General features: G+C 54.6%; 2 protein-coding genes across 14 annotated transcripts in view; one reads left to right on the forward strand and one right to left on the reverse strand.

Moving 5' to 3' along the window:
• The window catches only part of LOC113842971 (GTPase IMAP family member 2-like), a 59,578-nt gene that overhangs the window by 41,625 nt on the left and 3,386 nt on the right, over positions 1-14,567 (forward strand). For 5 of the 13 annotated variants that reach the window (XM_072034108.1, XM_072034110.1, XM_072034097.1 and 2 more), the window contains exon 2: positions 14,200-14,282. In XM_072034108.1, coding sequence (XP_071890209.1) covers positions 14,255-14,282 — 28 coding nt within the window. In that variant the 5' untranslated portion in view covers positions 14,200-14,254. Of the gene's footprint in view, positions 1-12,451; positions 12,637-12,659; positions 13,108-13,131; positions 13,888-14,199; positions 14,283-14,567 lie in introns of those variants that run through there. The other 8 variants (XM_072034102.1, XM_072034107.1, XM_072034105.1 and 5 more) reach the window with 7 other exon arrangements.
• LOC119715858 (GTPase IMAP family member 6-like) lies at positions 9,849-12,326 on the reverse strand. The gene has a single exon (XM_072034113.1). It carries the CDS (start codon positions 11,188-11,190, stop codon positions 10,435-10,437), a length of 756 nt encoding a protein of 251 aa, XP_071890214.1. The 5' UTR covers positions 11,191-12,326; the 3' UTR covers positions 9,849-10,434.

The following is a 14,567-nucleotide window of genomic DNA, read 5'->3' on the forward strand; positions in this document are numbered from 1 at the left end:
CCTCTTCACTTCTTTTTCCTGCTTCTTTATTGATGTAACTTCATGTTGCCTTCTTGTTTTTTGTTTTTTTTTTTTTTTAATCTTGAGGGCAGGCTCCCCTCTTATACCCTTCTCTCCACAGCAGTTCTTTTCCAAACAACTTTTCATTGGTCAGACAACTTTGAATGTAACAACAACAGCAAACACCCAGAAACTTCCATGCCTCAACTGCTGGAGAACAAGAGAACCAGCTGGAGAACAAGAAACCCCAGACTGCATGGAGTCTCCTGAACCACCCTTCTTTGTTCCCTCTAAACTCTTTTATATTCCTGATGGCCTCGTCGTTAAGAGGCTAATGTTATCTCAGTCACAGGGTTTTCCAACCCCCATGGCCACATTCCTAAATCTCCCCCTTCTTTATTAATATCAACCATTTTCTCCACACAAATTACCACTCCATATATAACACCAGTGTCCACACATGAGACACAGAATGCACCTGGCAGCATGGCACTTGTGGCCAGATGGATCACAGAGTGAATCCTACAATGGTTTGGGTTGGAAGGGACCTCAAAATTTAGGTTTCAGTGTTTAATTTTGAACCGCTTTCTCTTGGTGCAATCGCTCCAGGGAGCGCCCAGAGCTGGAGCAGTGGCAGGAGATGAGGCAGCTGCCACCTGCCTGTAGGGTCCTATCCCTACACCCCCCGCCCAAGAGTCCCTCCCCAGCCCTCCTGGAGGCCCTGAAGGCCGCTGTGAGGTCTCCCCTGGGCCTTCTCCTCTCCAGGCTGAGCAACCCCAAGCCCCTCGGCCTCTCCTCACAGCAGAGCTGCTCCAGCCTCCGAGCATCCCCGTGGCCTCCTCTGGACTCCAGCAGCTCCACATCCCGGTGCTGGGGCCCCACAGTGAAGGCAGTGCCCGGGGGGGTCTCACAAGAGCGGGGCACAGGGGGACAATCCCCTCCCTCGCCCTGCTGGTTGTGCTGATGCTACTGCAGCCCAGGGCACAGCTGGTTTGTGGCCCACCATCACCCCAGGTCCTTCTCCTCAGGGCTACTCTCCAGCAGGTCATCCCCCAGCCTGTACTGATACTTCGGGTTGTTTCTTCCCAGGTGCAGGACTCGAAGTATCTCGAAGGCTGCCCAGGAAGGTTGTGGAGTCTCCTTCTCTGGAGACATTCAAGGCCCATCTCGACGCCCACCTGGGCAACCTGCTCTAAGGAACCTGCTTTGGCATGGGGGTTGGACCCGATGATCTCTTGAGGTCCCTTCCAAGCCCTACATTTCTGTGATTCTGTGAAGTGCGTGTGGTTCCGGACACCACAGTATGAAACGGACATGAAACTATTACGGAGTGTCCACGGGAGGGCTACAAAGATGTCAAGGGTGTAGAGGGCAAGGCATATGAGGTGCGGCTGAAGTTGCTTTGTTTGTTCAGCCCAAAGCAAACACTGTTGTCCTCTTGGAGAAGAGGAGATGAGGGGAGACCTCATCATGGCCTGCAGCTTCCTCAGGAGGGGAGCAGAGGGGCAGGCGCTGAGCTCTGCTCTCTGGGGACAGCGACAGGGCCCGAGGGAACGGCATGGAGCTGGGACAGGGAGGGTCAGGCTGGGGGTTAGGGAAAGGGTCTGCACCCAGAGGTGGTCGGGCACTGGGACAGGCAGCCCAGGGACGTGTTGTCCAAACCGCATTTGGACACCGCTGTCAGACATGGCAAGAAAGGGCTTTGGTCCCTTCCAACTCCGCATATTCAATGGTTCTATGATTCTATGATACTGCATCTCCCAGACTGATAATGAAGGTGTTAATCAGGACTGGGCGAGGAGGCTCAGGATGGGGGCTGCGACCATGCAGGGGACATCAGGTGCCTCCACTGTGCGGGTCCCATCCCTGAGCCATGGCCCTTGCTGTGGGATTGCACGGGACTCCCACCCTTGCACCCCTTTGTGCCTGCAGGAGGGGACCCTGCTCTGCCAGCGCTCAAGAAGCATTTCCAAGTGCTCCTCTTCCTCATCATAGCACATGAGCCTCAACGCTGATGAGGGGAACCTTGAACTGGGAGCAGGGGGAAGGCAGGGACATTCAGCCTGGTGAAGATGGGGTGGGCAGGGATGGCGAGAAAGGGCTTTGTAATCAGCAAAACCGGCCTGAAGAGGGGCTGCACAAAGCCTGTGCAGGTGCACAGAGGTGTGGTGTGTGCACAGCTCCAGCCCTTTTCAGGAAATCAGCTCTAGTGCTGCTGCAGGGCAGAGGAAGTGGGGAGCCGAGCTCAGGTTACCTTTGCTTCCCCTTTCTCTGAGTTTCACCCTCTGCACTGCCCGGAGCTCAGCACATTTACAGGAAAAGCCTGTCTGGGGGACCTGCAGCCCCAGGCTCGCAGCCCCAGCGTGTTTGCAGGTGGGGCAGGCGCTCCGTGGCTCAGAGGCATCCACAGAGTGAGCAGCAAACCCCCTGCTCGCACAGCCACCTGCGAAAGGGCCCTGTGTCCTTCCGCCCGTGTCCTTCCCCTCCTCTCTGCAGCCTGCAGACTCCAGAGCTCTGCCAAACTGGCCTTTCCTGCAAATGCGCTGAGCTCCCACCGCCCTATTCCAGGGAGAGGGACTAAAAGCACCGCACTGAGCAAATTCCAGGGTGCTGCGGCTGCCCCAAGCACGAGTGGTGTGGAGCAGCCCCACGCCCCGAGACTGGATGGAGTTGCTAAGCCACTGCCCATCACAGTTGAGAAGTCGTGGCAGTCCGGTGAACTTCCCGCTAAGTGGAAGAGGGGAAAGAAAACCCGCCTTTTTAAAGAGGAAAAAGGAAGACCTGGTTAACCACAGGCCAGTCAGTCTCACCTCTATGCCTGACAAGATCATGGAGCAGATCCGGCATATCATGCCTGACAAATCTGGTGGCCTCCCATGACTGGGTTGCAGCACTGATGACTGGGGAAGAGCAAATGACATCATCTGCCTGGACTTGTGCAAAGCATTTGACACTGTGCCCCCACACTGGAGGGAAGGGATGCCATCCCGAGGGATCTCGACAGGCTTGAGAAGTGGGCCTGTACGGGCCTCATGAGGGTCAACGAGGCCAAGTGCAAGGTCCTTAATCTGGGCTGAGGAAATTCCAAGCACAAATACAGGTTGGGTGGGGAGTGGAATGAAAGCAGCCCTGAGGAGAAGGACCTGGGGTGGTGGTGGAGGACAAGGGGGAATGCTCTTAAACTAAAAGAAAATAGTTTGAGGCTAGACATTAGGAGGAAACGCTTCACTGTCGGTGTAGTGAGGCACTGGCACAGGCTGCCAAGAGAAGCTGTGGATGCCCCATCCCTGGAGGTGTTCAAGGCCAGGCTGGATGGGGCTTGGCCAACCTCATCTGGGGGGAGGCAGTCTTGTCTGTTTCAGGGGGGTTGGAGTTGGATGATCTTTAAGGTCCCTCCCAACCCCAACCATTCTATGACTTTATGATCCTTTACCCGGTGTGCAATAAGCCCATTCGCACACACTCAGGAGAGAGATTGCTTTTATTCAGGCCTCAGAGCTCTGTGCAGTTTCCACAGATCAAGCATAGCCAATGTTGAATTCCTGTCTACATGGAGACATTAAATTCATGACTATTCTAGCGATCTAATACAAATTCATTCTAATCTACCTGAGTTTTTTGCTCATGTGGCATCATTCTTAATGGCTCCTTTTCAGGAACTTCTGCGCGTGCCTTCCTTTCTGTGGGGGTCCTTGGTGATGTTCCCCGATGAAGCACCCTAACCCCTTTTATCCATCAATGGCCACATGTCACTGTACTGGGTCTGGCTGGAATGTTAACTTTCCCGGCAGTCCAATCTGTGTTTACTTTTTTTAATTCGCTGTGCTGCCAAGCACTGACCTTGGGTTTAATCTGGAATTCAGGTTCTGCGCTGTTATCATTTGGGTCCCATGGAAAGTATCTTTCAGAGAATATTCAGAACTACACTGCTTTCCTTTTCTCATCTGGACACCAGTTTATTAATAATATTAGGAATGGTACCTTTCCCTTCTTTCACAGTGGGCTAATTACAACAGTTAGGGAGTATTTTGAAGATCCATCTGTAACCCAAGTATTGCTATTTCTAATTCTGAATAACAGGTTTCATTTTCTCTCTAAGATTAGTCGATTGTTTAGAAAACTTACTTGGAAATCTGTCCCGAAACAGTCTTGTGGTGAGTGGCAAGGTGTGTGGGATGATGTTAGCAGATACCTGTCATGAGTGTCTCCTCCAATAGTTTTGAACTTCACCCCTGAGCAAGTGCTAAATCCTAAAAACTTGGTAGAATGTTTGAGAGTTGTATGTCCTAACCCTGATAATGCCGGAGAATGACAGCTTGCAGCATTGTGCTGGGTCCTGGCTTATTCCTATCAAACACTGTTTAACATCATCCAGCAACTTGAAGAGAGGGAGGAAGTCTCTGAATCTGATGACCAAGTAACACACGCTGTGGCTGACCCAGAGGACCAACCAACTATGGTATCAGTTGCCCCCATAGTCAAGTCAAAACAATGGAAACGGAGGTCAGCTCGTTTAGTAAGGGAAGAAGGCTCTCCTAAGAAGGAGGGAGAAGGGGAAATGGCAGGCACCTCTAAAGCAGAGCCATCACAAAAACAGCAGGAAGACGAGACGGAAATCATAAAGGAATCAGAAATCACTCGATCCTTATCCCTGAGTGAGATGCGAGAAATACGAAAGGATTATGGTCAACGCCCAGGTGAACACATCCTCACCTGGCTGCTCTGATGCTGGGGTGCTGGGGCCAATAGCCTACAATTAGAAGGCAATGAAGCCAAGCAGCTGGAATCCCTCTCTAGAGAAAGGGTAATCGACAAAGTAATCGGGAGAGGAGCACAGGCCCTCAGCCTCTGGAGATGACTCCTGGCAGCTATGAGAGAAAGATATCCCCATAAGGAAGATATTGTATATCACATAGGCAAGTGGACCACTATGGATAAAGGTCTCCAGCATCTGCGGGAATTAGCTGTGCGGGAGATGATTTATAGTGATTTGGACAATGCCCAGACACCTCAAGACCCCGATGAAGTCCAGTGCACAACATCCATGTGGCGTAAATTTGTGCGGAGTGCACCATCAGCACATGCCAGTACCCTGGCAGCAATTCGCTGGGAGGAGGGGATGGGACCAACAATGTATGATGTGTCCTGCCAGCTTCAACAATATGAAGACAATCTCTCTGCTCCGCTACAGTCCTGTGTCTCAGCTGTGGAGAAACTGTCTAAAGGACTTGACAAGCTCGTGGAACAAGTGTATTCCCCCTCATTTAGACAGAGTGATACTTCAGCCACTAAGAATCAGCATTCGCCTGCTCAAGAGAGAGAGTACCCAAGACGTACACCACGTGGCACCTTGTGGTTTTATCTGCGTGACCATGGGGAAGATATGAGGAAAGGGGATGGTGTACCTACTTCAACCCTAGCTGCTCGGGTACGTGAACTGAAAGGAAATACAGCAGCAAGAAGAGGGGCTCCTAAGAGAAATGCTGCTCCAGTTTCTATTGGGCAGTACCCCAGAGGCAGTAGAAGAGCTGATGTTATTCTTGACCCTGATGAAGGGACCTCTACCTCTCATTTGCAAGAATTAAGTGGCAGACACTCCAGCCAGGACTAGAGGGGCCCTGTCTCTGGCCAGGTAGAGGAGAAGGATAACCGTATTTATTGGACTGTGTGGATCTGATGGCCTGGCACATCAGAACCACAAGAATACAATGCTCTATTGGACAGTGGCGCACAATGTACCTTAATGCCATCAGGCTACCAAGGGACAGAACTCACCTGTATCTCTGGAGTGACAGGGGGATTCCAACAATTATCTGTACTGGAAGCTGAAGTGAGTCTAACTGGGAATGAGTGGCAAAAGCATCCCATTGTGACTGGCCCAGAGGCTCTGTGTATCCTTGGCATAGACTATCTCAAGAGAGGGTACTTCAAGGATCCAAAAGGATACCGGTGGGCTTTTGGCATAGCTGCTTTGAGCACAGAGAAGATTAGGCAGCTGTCTACCCTGCCTGGCCTTTCAGAAGACCCTTCTGTTGTAGGATTGCTGAAGGTTGAAGAACAACAGGTACCAATTGCTACTACAACGGAGCACCAACGGCAATATCGCACCAACCGAGAGTCCCTGATTTCCATCCATGAGTTGGTTCACTGACTGGAGAGTCAGGGAGTAATCAGCAAGACTTGCTCACCCTTTAATAGTCCTATATGGCCAGTACGAAAGTCTAATGGCGAGTGGTGACTAACAGTGGACTATCGAGGCCTTAATGAAGTCACGCCACCACTGAGTGCTGCAGTGCCAGACATGCTAGAACTTCAGTACGAACTAGAGTCAAAGGCAGCCAAGTGGTACGCCACAATTGATATTGCTAATGCATTTTTCTCCATCCCTTTGGCAGCAGCATGCAGGCCGCAGTTTGCTTTCACTTGGAGGGGCATCCAATACACCTGGAATCGGCTGCCCCAGGGGTGGAAACACAGCCCTACCATTTGCCATGGACTGATCCAGTCTGCACTGGAGCAAGGGGGAGCTCCTGAGCACCTTCAGTACATTGACGACATCCTCGTGTGGGGCAACACAGCAGAAGAAGTTTTTGAGAAAGGAAAGAAAATAATCCAAATTCTCCTGAAAGCTGGTTTTGCCATTAAACAGAGCAAGGTCAAGGGGCCTGCACAGGAAATCCAGTTCTTGGGGGTAAAATGGCAGGATGGACGTCGCCATATTCCAATGGATGTGATCAATAAAATAACAGCAATGTCTCCGCCAACTAGCAAAAAAGAAACGCAAGCTTTCCTAGGCCTCGTGGGATTCTGGAGAATGCATGTGCCAGGCTATAGTCAGCTTGTGAATCCTCTATATCGAGTGACTCAAAAGAGAAACTATTTTGAGTGGGGCCCTGAGCAACAACAGGCATTTGAACAAATCAAACAAGAAATAGCTCATGCAGTAGCCCTTGGGCCTGTCCGTACTGGACCAACTGTGCAAAATATACTGTACACTGCAGCTGGGGAGCATGGCCTCACCTGGAGCCTTTGGCAGAAAACCCCAGAAGAAATTCGAGGCCGACCTCTGGGCTTCTGGAGTCAGGGCTATCGAGGATCAGAAGCCAATTACACCCCAACTGAAAAAGAAATACTCACAGCATATGAGGGTGTTCGAGCTGCTTCAGAAGTTGTGGGTATAGAGGCACAGCTCCTCTTGGCACCGTGGCTACCTGTGTTACATTGGATGTTCAAAGAGAAAATTCCCACTACACACCATGCAACTGATGCTACATGGAGTAAGTGGATAGCTTTAATTACACAGCGGGTTCAAATGGGAAAACCCAATTGCCCAGGAATCCTGGAAGAGATTATGGACTGGCCGGAAAGCAGAGATTTTGGAGTGCCAACAGAAGAGGTAACCCGTGCTGAAGAGGCACCACCATACAATGAGTTGCCAGAAGACAGAAAGCAGTATGCGTTGTTTACTGACGGATCCTGCCGTGTGATAGGGAGCCATCGGAAATGGAAAGCTGCTGTGTGGAATCCCATACGACGAGTTGTGGAGGCCATGAAAGGGGAAGGTGAGTCGAAGCAGTATGCAGAAGTAAAAGCCATACAACTAGCCCTAGACATCGCCAAAAGAGAAAATTGGCCAGTATTGTATCTTTATACTGACTCATGGATGGTGGCAAATGCTCTGTGGGGGTGGCTGCAGCAATGGAAAGAGAGCAACTGGCAGCGCAGAGGTAAACCTGTCTGGGCTGCTACCCTGTGGCAAGATATTGCTGCCCGGGTAGAAAACCTGGATGTTAAAGTACGTCATGTAGATGCCCACATGCCCAAGAGTTGTGCTACTGTAGAACATCGGAACAACGAAGAAGTGGATCGAGCTTCGAAAATTGAAGTGGCTCAGGTGGACCTAGACTGGGAACATAAGGGTGAGCTGTTTGTAGCTCAATGGGCCCATGAAACATCAGGACATCTGGGGAGGGATGCCACTTACAGATGGGCTCGTGATCGAGGGGTGGGCTTGACCATTGAGGCCATCACACAGGTTACCCATGAGTGTGAGACCTGTGCTGCAATCAAGAAAGCCATGAAGGTAAAATCTCCCTGGAACAGGGGGAGATGGCTAGGGTTTCAATATGGTGAGGCCTGGCAAATTGACTATATCGGACCACTTCCAAAAACCCGCCAAGGCAAACGGTACATACTCACCATGGTAGAAGCAACTACTGGGTGGCTGGAAACATACCCTGTAAACCATGCCACAGCCCGAAACACTATCTTGGTCCTGGAAAGACAAGTATTGTGGCGTCATGGTACACCAGAGAGAATTGAGTCTGAAAATGGGAGTAATTTCCGAAACAATCTTGTTACCTCCTGGGCAAAGAGGCATGGTGTTGAGTGGGTGTACCACATCCCTTATCACCCACAAGCCTCTGGGAAGGTTGAGAGGTACCATGGACTGTTAAAGACTATGTTATGAGCATTAGGTGCTGGGACGTGGAAACAATGGGACACAAATCTACCAGAAGCCACTTAGCTAGTTAACAATAGGGGGTCTGACAGCCGTGCTGGTCCTGCCGAAACAAAACCCCTACACACTGTGAAAGGAGCTAAAGTTCCCGTAGTGCATGTAGGAAGGTGGATGGGGAAGGCAGTGTGGGTTGCTCCTGCCTTGGGAAAAGGCAAACCCACTCGTGGGATTGTCTTTGCCCAAGGACCAGGGTATACCTGGTGGGTCATGCAAAAGAATGGGGATATCAAGTGTGTGCCTCAAGGAGATTTGACATTGAGAGAAAACTAATCTGCAATCTAAGTTATATGTTGTAGGAAGATGCTGTAGGATCAACGACAGGTCAACGTTGCAAGGAGCTGGGCAGTGCAACAAGGACTTGAGCTAAGCTGGTGCTGGTGTCCAGACATCCAACTCCGCCTGCCTTGAGTGGCCACTTTGGCAGATGAAGACCTAATCATCAACAGTTCTTATGAACATTTTCCAAGAAAGACCTATGGAATGAAAAGATACACCTGCCTATTAATCCTGTCCTGTTAAATCCTTGTCCTGTTAAAGGACAAGGAATAATGATGAGAATGCTTGTATGCTAAAGTATTGGGATCTGAGTGTGACACAAATGTTATGGAATAAGTGGTGGAGGTTGTACTGGGTCTGGCTGGAACGCTAACTTTCCCAGCAGCAGCCCATACAGTGCCGTACTCTGTACTTGTAGCTGGAACAGCAGTGTTATCACACCAGTGTTGTGTCTACTGCTGAGCAGCAGTGGCACAGTATTAGGCCTTTCTCTAACCCTCCTAGGGGGTGGGCAAAAGGTGAGGAGAGAAACATCACCAGGGCAGCTGACCTAAACCAACCAAAGGGATATTCCATACCATGTGATGTCACACTCAGCAATAAAAGGTGGAAACAGGAAGAAGAGGGGAGGGGTGGGCTCTCGTTGAGAAGACGTCGGTCCTCCTCTCGAACACCGGCTGCGTGCGTTGAGGCCTTGCTTCAAGGACGTGGTCAATCATCACTCATTTGTGGGAAGTAGAGAGTAATTTCTTTCCTCTGCACTTCCATATAGCTTTCATTTATTTTGTTTGTTTGTTTTCCTCCCTTCTTTTTATTTTTCCTTTTCCCTCCCTTTTCCCCTTTCCCTTTTTATTTCCCCTTAGTTAAATTGTTTAGTTCATGGTAGTCTTTATTTAATTATTATAATTATTTCCCTTTAATTAAATTATCCTTATCTCAACCCGTGAGTTGTTCTTTGCTTTACTTCTCCCCCTCCTCATCTACAGGAGGGGGAGTGAGAGAGCAGTTGTGGGGTTTAGCTGCCCCGCATGGTAAAACCACCATGGTCACCGAAGCACAACCTCAGGCTACTTGCTATTGGCACCGGGGCTTGCTTGGTTTCTCCCAGAAGGAGCATTCTGTCCCTGAACAAAGGGAGCCTAGGTTAAAAGTAAAACATATTTTTTGTCCTGCACTACATATACGATAACTGATTAAAGGGAAGCTCAATAAAAATAGACAATTCCTCTTCATTTCCAAGGGAGAGTTGGTTCCATTACACTGGGACCTGGGGGTCCCGTCTGTGTGTGTGAACGCCTGGTGGGGTGCCCAGAGTCTGGACACAAGAGTATGGGCACTGCTGGAGGCACAAGGATGCCCGCTGAGACATCAGGAAAGTCTTTTTTTGCTGTGCGGGTGTCTGAGCGCTGGCACAGGCTGCCCAGAGTGGTGCTGGCGTCTCCATCCCCGGAGATGTCCAACACCCAGTGGACACGGTCCTGGGCAGCCGGCGCTGGGGACCCTGCCTGGGCAGGGACAGAACACGCAGGGTGCAGAGGGGCCTCCAGCCCCAGGCGTTCAGTGGCTCTGTGGTGCTGGGATTCATCACAGCTGTGTGATAAGGATACCCAGGGTGATCACAATAATGATAAGGACAATCAGCCCAAAAGCCAGGAGAGCTGTCCTTCAGCTCCCTCTTCACTCTTCATCCCACTCTTCTCCCTCTCCCTCTTCACCATGCCTACTCTGTACCTCGCCATGTGATACGCCACCTTCTCTTCTGTTAAATTGGGCTCCAGGTACATCTCATTGCTGTAGTACCAGTCCCCATTCACCCACACCATGCAGCGGACCATCCCCATCAGCTCCATGACCTGGTGGTCCCGTTCGGCTCCAACTGCCCAGTTGTTGAAGCCGCAGTACCTATTCCCGCATCTCTCAATCAGCTCGCAGAGAGCCCTGTTATTGGAATACTTCACATAATCTTGCAGCAACCCCCCCACGAGCTCTTCCGCACGGGTGAATATGACAATTGTGTGCCTGAAAACATCAGCTCCAAAGATGTCCTGCAGTCTCTCTGCGGCCTCCTCGTCCTCCTGGGTGAATCGGCCCAGCTGGGTCACCAGCAGCAGCGCGTGGGGGCCCGGGGAGGACAGCCTGATGCAGCGGATAATTTCTTGGCGCATCTCACTGCTGTCACATCCGGGGTTGAAAATGTCAGCCGTGTCAACCACCGTGAAGTCCTCGCCGTCCCAGTGCCCCTGTGCATGATGTTGTTGTGGTGCCGGAAGCCCCTGGCCACCCCCGAGCCCACCTTGGGAGCTCGTCCTGCATGCAGGGTGTGCTGCAGGGCACCGGGAGCAGCATTCTCCAGGGCTGCTGTGTGCTCGGGGCTGCTGCGCGCCTGGGGCCATGTGGGTACTGAACCCCAGGGCTGCAAAGGTGGGACGCTGGGGGACATCGTCCTGTAAGAGCCCAGGGCCATGGTTGGGGGAAGCGGGGCTGCTCCACGCTGCTCGTGCTTGGGGCAGCAGCAGCGCAGTGCAATTCTCTCAGGGCGTTGCCCTTAGTCCCGCTTCCTGCAATAGCGCAGTGCAAACTCAGCACATTTACGGGAAAAGCCTGTTTGCCGGACCCTCGGTGTTTGCAGCTGGGGCTGGCTGTGCCCTGCAGGTTCTCCCGCAGGGGAACTGCTGTTGCATGCCTGGAGCACCTCCTGCCTCCTGCTGCACTCCCCTGGGGGCTGCAGGGCTGGGTCTCTCTCCTCTCTCCCAGCTGCTGTAGTGTAGCATGGTTTGCGTATTTTTTCTCCTTTCTTACCTGTGCTCTCAGAGCACGCATGCTGGGTGTGCAGCACCGCTGCGACTTCCGAGGTGCCTGAAAGGTGATGGACACGGCAGGGCTCTGCCGGAGCCCCAGGGGAGCCAGGTTCTGGCCAGAAATGGAGCTTTGCTCCTCAGGCTTTAATTTCAAGCCTTGCCTTGGCAGCCCCTGGCTCTTGTGCTTGTCCTTGGGTGTCCCCGGGCTTCAGAGGCTGCAGCCTTTGGGGTCCCTCTGGCCACGTTCCCGAGATGTCAGGAGCTCTCCTCCACCTCCCCGAGCTGCCGGCTGGGTAGCCGCTGCCATGGCGCTGCTCCCTGCGGCCAGAGGTTCCTGACACCCGGTGTCCCAGTGTCCCCCTGTCCCACTGTCCCAGTGTCCCCATTCCCATTGTCCCTGTGTCACAGGTCCCTGTGTCTCAGTGTCCCCAGGTCCCCAGGTCCCTGACACCTGGTGTAGTGATGTCCCCAGTCCCCAAGTCCCTATGTCACAGGTCCCTGTGCCCCAGTGTTCCCAGGTCCCCATGGCCCTGACACCCGGTGTCCCCATGTCCGTATATCCCTGGTCTCCATGTCCCTGTGTCACAGGTCCCTGTGTCCCAATGTCCCCATTCCCAATGTCCCTGTGTCACAGGTCCCGGTGTCTCAATGTCCCCAGGTCCCCATGTCCCTGACACCCGGTGTCCCCATGCCCCAATGTCTCCAGCCCCATATCCCTGTCACAGATCCCCGTGTCCCAGTGCCCCCAGTGCCCCCGGGGACACGCAGTGCCGCAGTGTCTCCGTGACCCCAGGTCCCAGCGCCGGTGTCCCCGACCCCCGGTGTCCCTGACCCCCGGTGCCCGGCTCCCGGTGCCGTTCCCCGCACCGACGCAGGAGGTCGCGGCTCCACTCCGGGAGCTCCGCGGCCGCTGCTGCGCACCCGGGCGCCGCTCCCGGTCCCGGCGGCTTTGGGGGACCGGCGGGTGCCGGAGCCAAGCAGGTCAGGGAACCGCCGGGGGACCGGGAGCGGGTGGCACCGGGGTCTGCGGGTTGGACTCCGGTCAGTGGGCGAACACGGGAACGGGACCGGGGCTGCACCGTGCGTCCCGGAGCGGTGCCCCCCGTGCTGGAGCACCCGTGGGCGACGCTGGACCCTGGTGGCAGCTGCCCCGTGGCTATGGCACGGCAGCTCTGGCCTAGGACCCCCCCAGAGTCCCCCAGCAGACACCATGCAGACCCCCCAGCAGCCAGGGGCAGCCCCGCGGGCATCCCGAGCTGGCCGGGCTGGGGACGTGAGGCCGAGAGGAAGAGGATGGGGAGGAAGAGTGGAAGAGTGCCCGAGCCCCTGCGGGGATGAGGAGGGGGGCGAGGAGGTGCCTGAAGCAGGAGCACGGGAGGTTCGCGGACAGACCGAAAGTAAAAGCGTCCCAGGAGGGGGCTGGGGAGCAGGAAGGGGACGTGAAGGAGGCGCGCAGCCCAAGCACAGCAGCAGATCCAGGGGAGCTGCGGGGCAGCGTGCCCACGGGTGATGGTGAGCAGACAGGCACACTGCGGTGCCACGGGGACTGCACAGCCACAGGGAACCGCAGAGCCATGGGCGGTGGGTGCCCGGGCACCCACAGGGGTCCGGACTTGCCGCCCTGTATGGACGGCCCCGAGCACAACGCGGTGCTCGAGTGTCTCGGTCCAAAGCACGAGCAGCGTGCTGGGGCTGTGGTACGCAGGGGCTGGAGGAGGGGGCTCCCTGCGTCCTGCGAGGGACCTGGGCTTAGCAGAGGGGCCGGGCAGGGGTTGAACACCGGTTTGTGCTGTGCCACAAAACGTCCCCAGCTCAGGAGACTGCGGCCTCACGCACCACAGCCTGGGTGGAAAAGGGAGCCTCCGGCTGTATTTGTACGAGCATCAGACCAAAACTCCTCTGGTAGGAGGCTGCACCTCATCGTCTCGTCAACCTCATGACCGCTGAGGTGTATTTCCAGGCCATGCGTTCCCTCATTTGCACAGACCGAGCTTTCCCAGTGCTTTTTGAGAGGTCACCGTGGGGCCGAGGGGAGGCAGCCCAGGAGCAGAGCCGGACCCTCGGTGTTTGCAGCTGGGGCTGGGTGTGCCCCGCAGAGCATGCAGCAAACCGCCCCCCACAGCTCCGTGCCCCCCACGAGTGTTTCTGGGCTGTCCTTGCAGAGCCCCCACCCCGTGAACCTTGCGCCCAGCCCTGCTGCACTCAGCTCCCGCCCCCGCAGCCCCAAACTAAAAGCTGGGGCCGAGCACGGGCACCTCCTGCCCAGGGACACTGCTGCACCCGGAGCCGTGGGTAGGTTGCAGGGGCTTGGTGCTCACCGGGTTTGCTCCCCAGTGCGCTGCACGGCTCCGGAGTCACAACTCAGCAGCGCAGAAACCGTGCAGCAGGTCCCTGGGGGGCTGCTTCTGAACGCAGGGATCGGGAGCAGCCGGCGTTGCTCACCTACAGGCGAATGGTGCATGGCTAAGCCTGCTGCTGGCTGGGCTGGCGCTGCAGGCTCGGCCTTCTCTAGGGCTTTGTCACAGCCTGCCAGCGCCCTTATCCCCCAAGCCCAGCGGGAAAGCCTTCACCCTGCACGTGTGTTTGCTCTCTGTCCCCCTGCAGCCTGTGACCCAGCTCTGGCATCACCCTTCCTGCACTGACACTGCGGCAGAGCACGATGGCGAGCGGCTCCTGGGAGGATCACGGTAAGGGTGCAAGGGCCAGGCACTGCCCTGCCCCAGAGTCCCCTCGAAGGGGGTTCGGTGTCCTCGTGCCACTGCAGGCACCGCGGGGACCGGGCTCTCCTGGCAATCTCCCAGTCGGTGGGGGGGTTTTGGGGACAGAGCAGGCATGTGCCAAGCAGTGCCGTGCACGTGGAGAGGGGACAGGCATCCCTGGGGTGTTACGGGTATCCCTGGGGAGGTAAGAGCATCCCCGGGGTGGCACAGGCAGCTCTGTGCCCCTGTGCCGGGCTGTTTCCATGCATGCCC

The sequence above is a fragment of the Anas platyrhynchos genome, chromosome 2, assembly GCF_047663525.1.
Source record: "Anas platyrhynchos isolate ZD024472 breed Pekin duck chromosome 2, IASCAAS_PekinDuck_T2T, whole genome shotgun sequence".
Classification (NCBI taxonomy): Eukaryota; Metazoa; Chordata; class Aves; order Anseriformes; family Anatidae; genus Anas; species Anas platyrhynchos.

Excerpts from the sequence above, each read along its gene's own strand:
- LOC119715858 (XM_072034113.1), bottom strand. The coding sequence starts at position 11,190 with ATGGCCCCAGGCGCGCAGCAGCCCCGAGCACACAGCAGCCCTGGAGAA.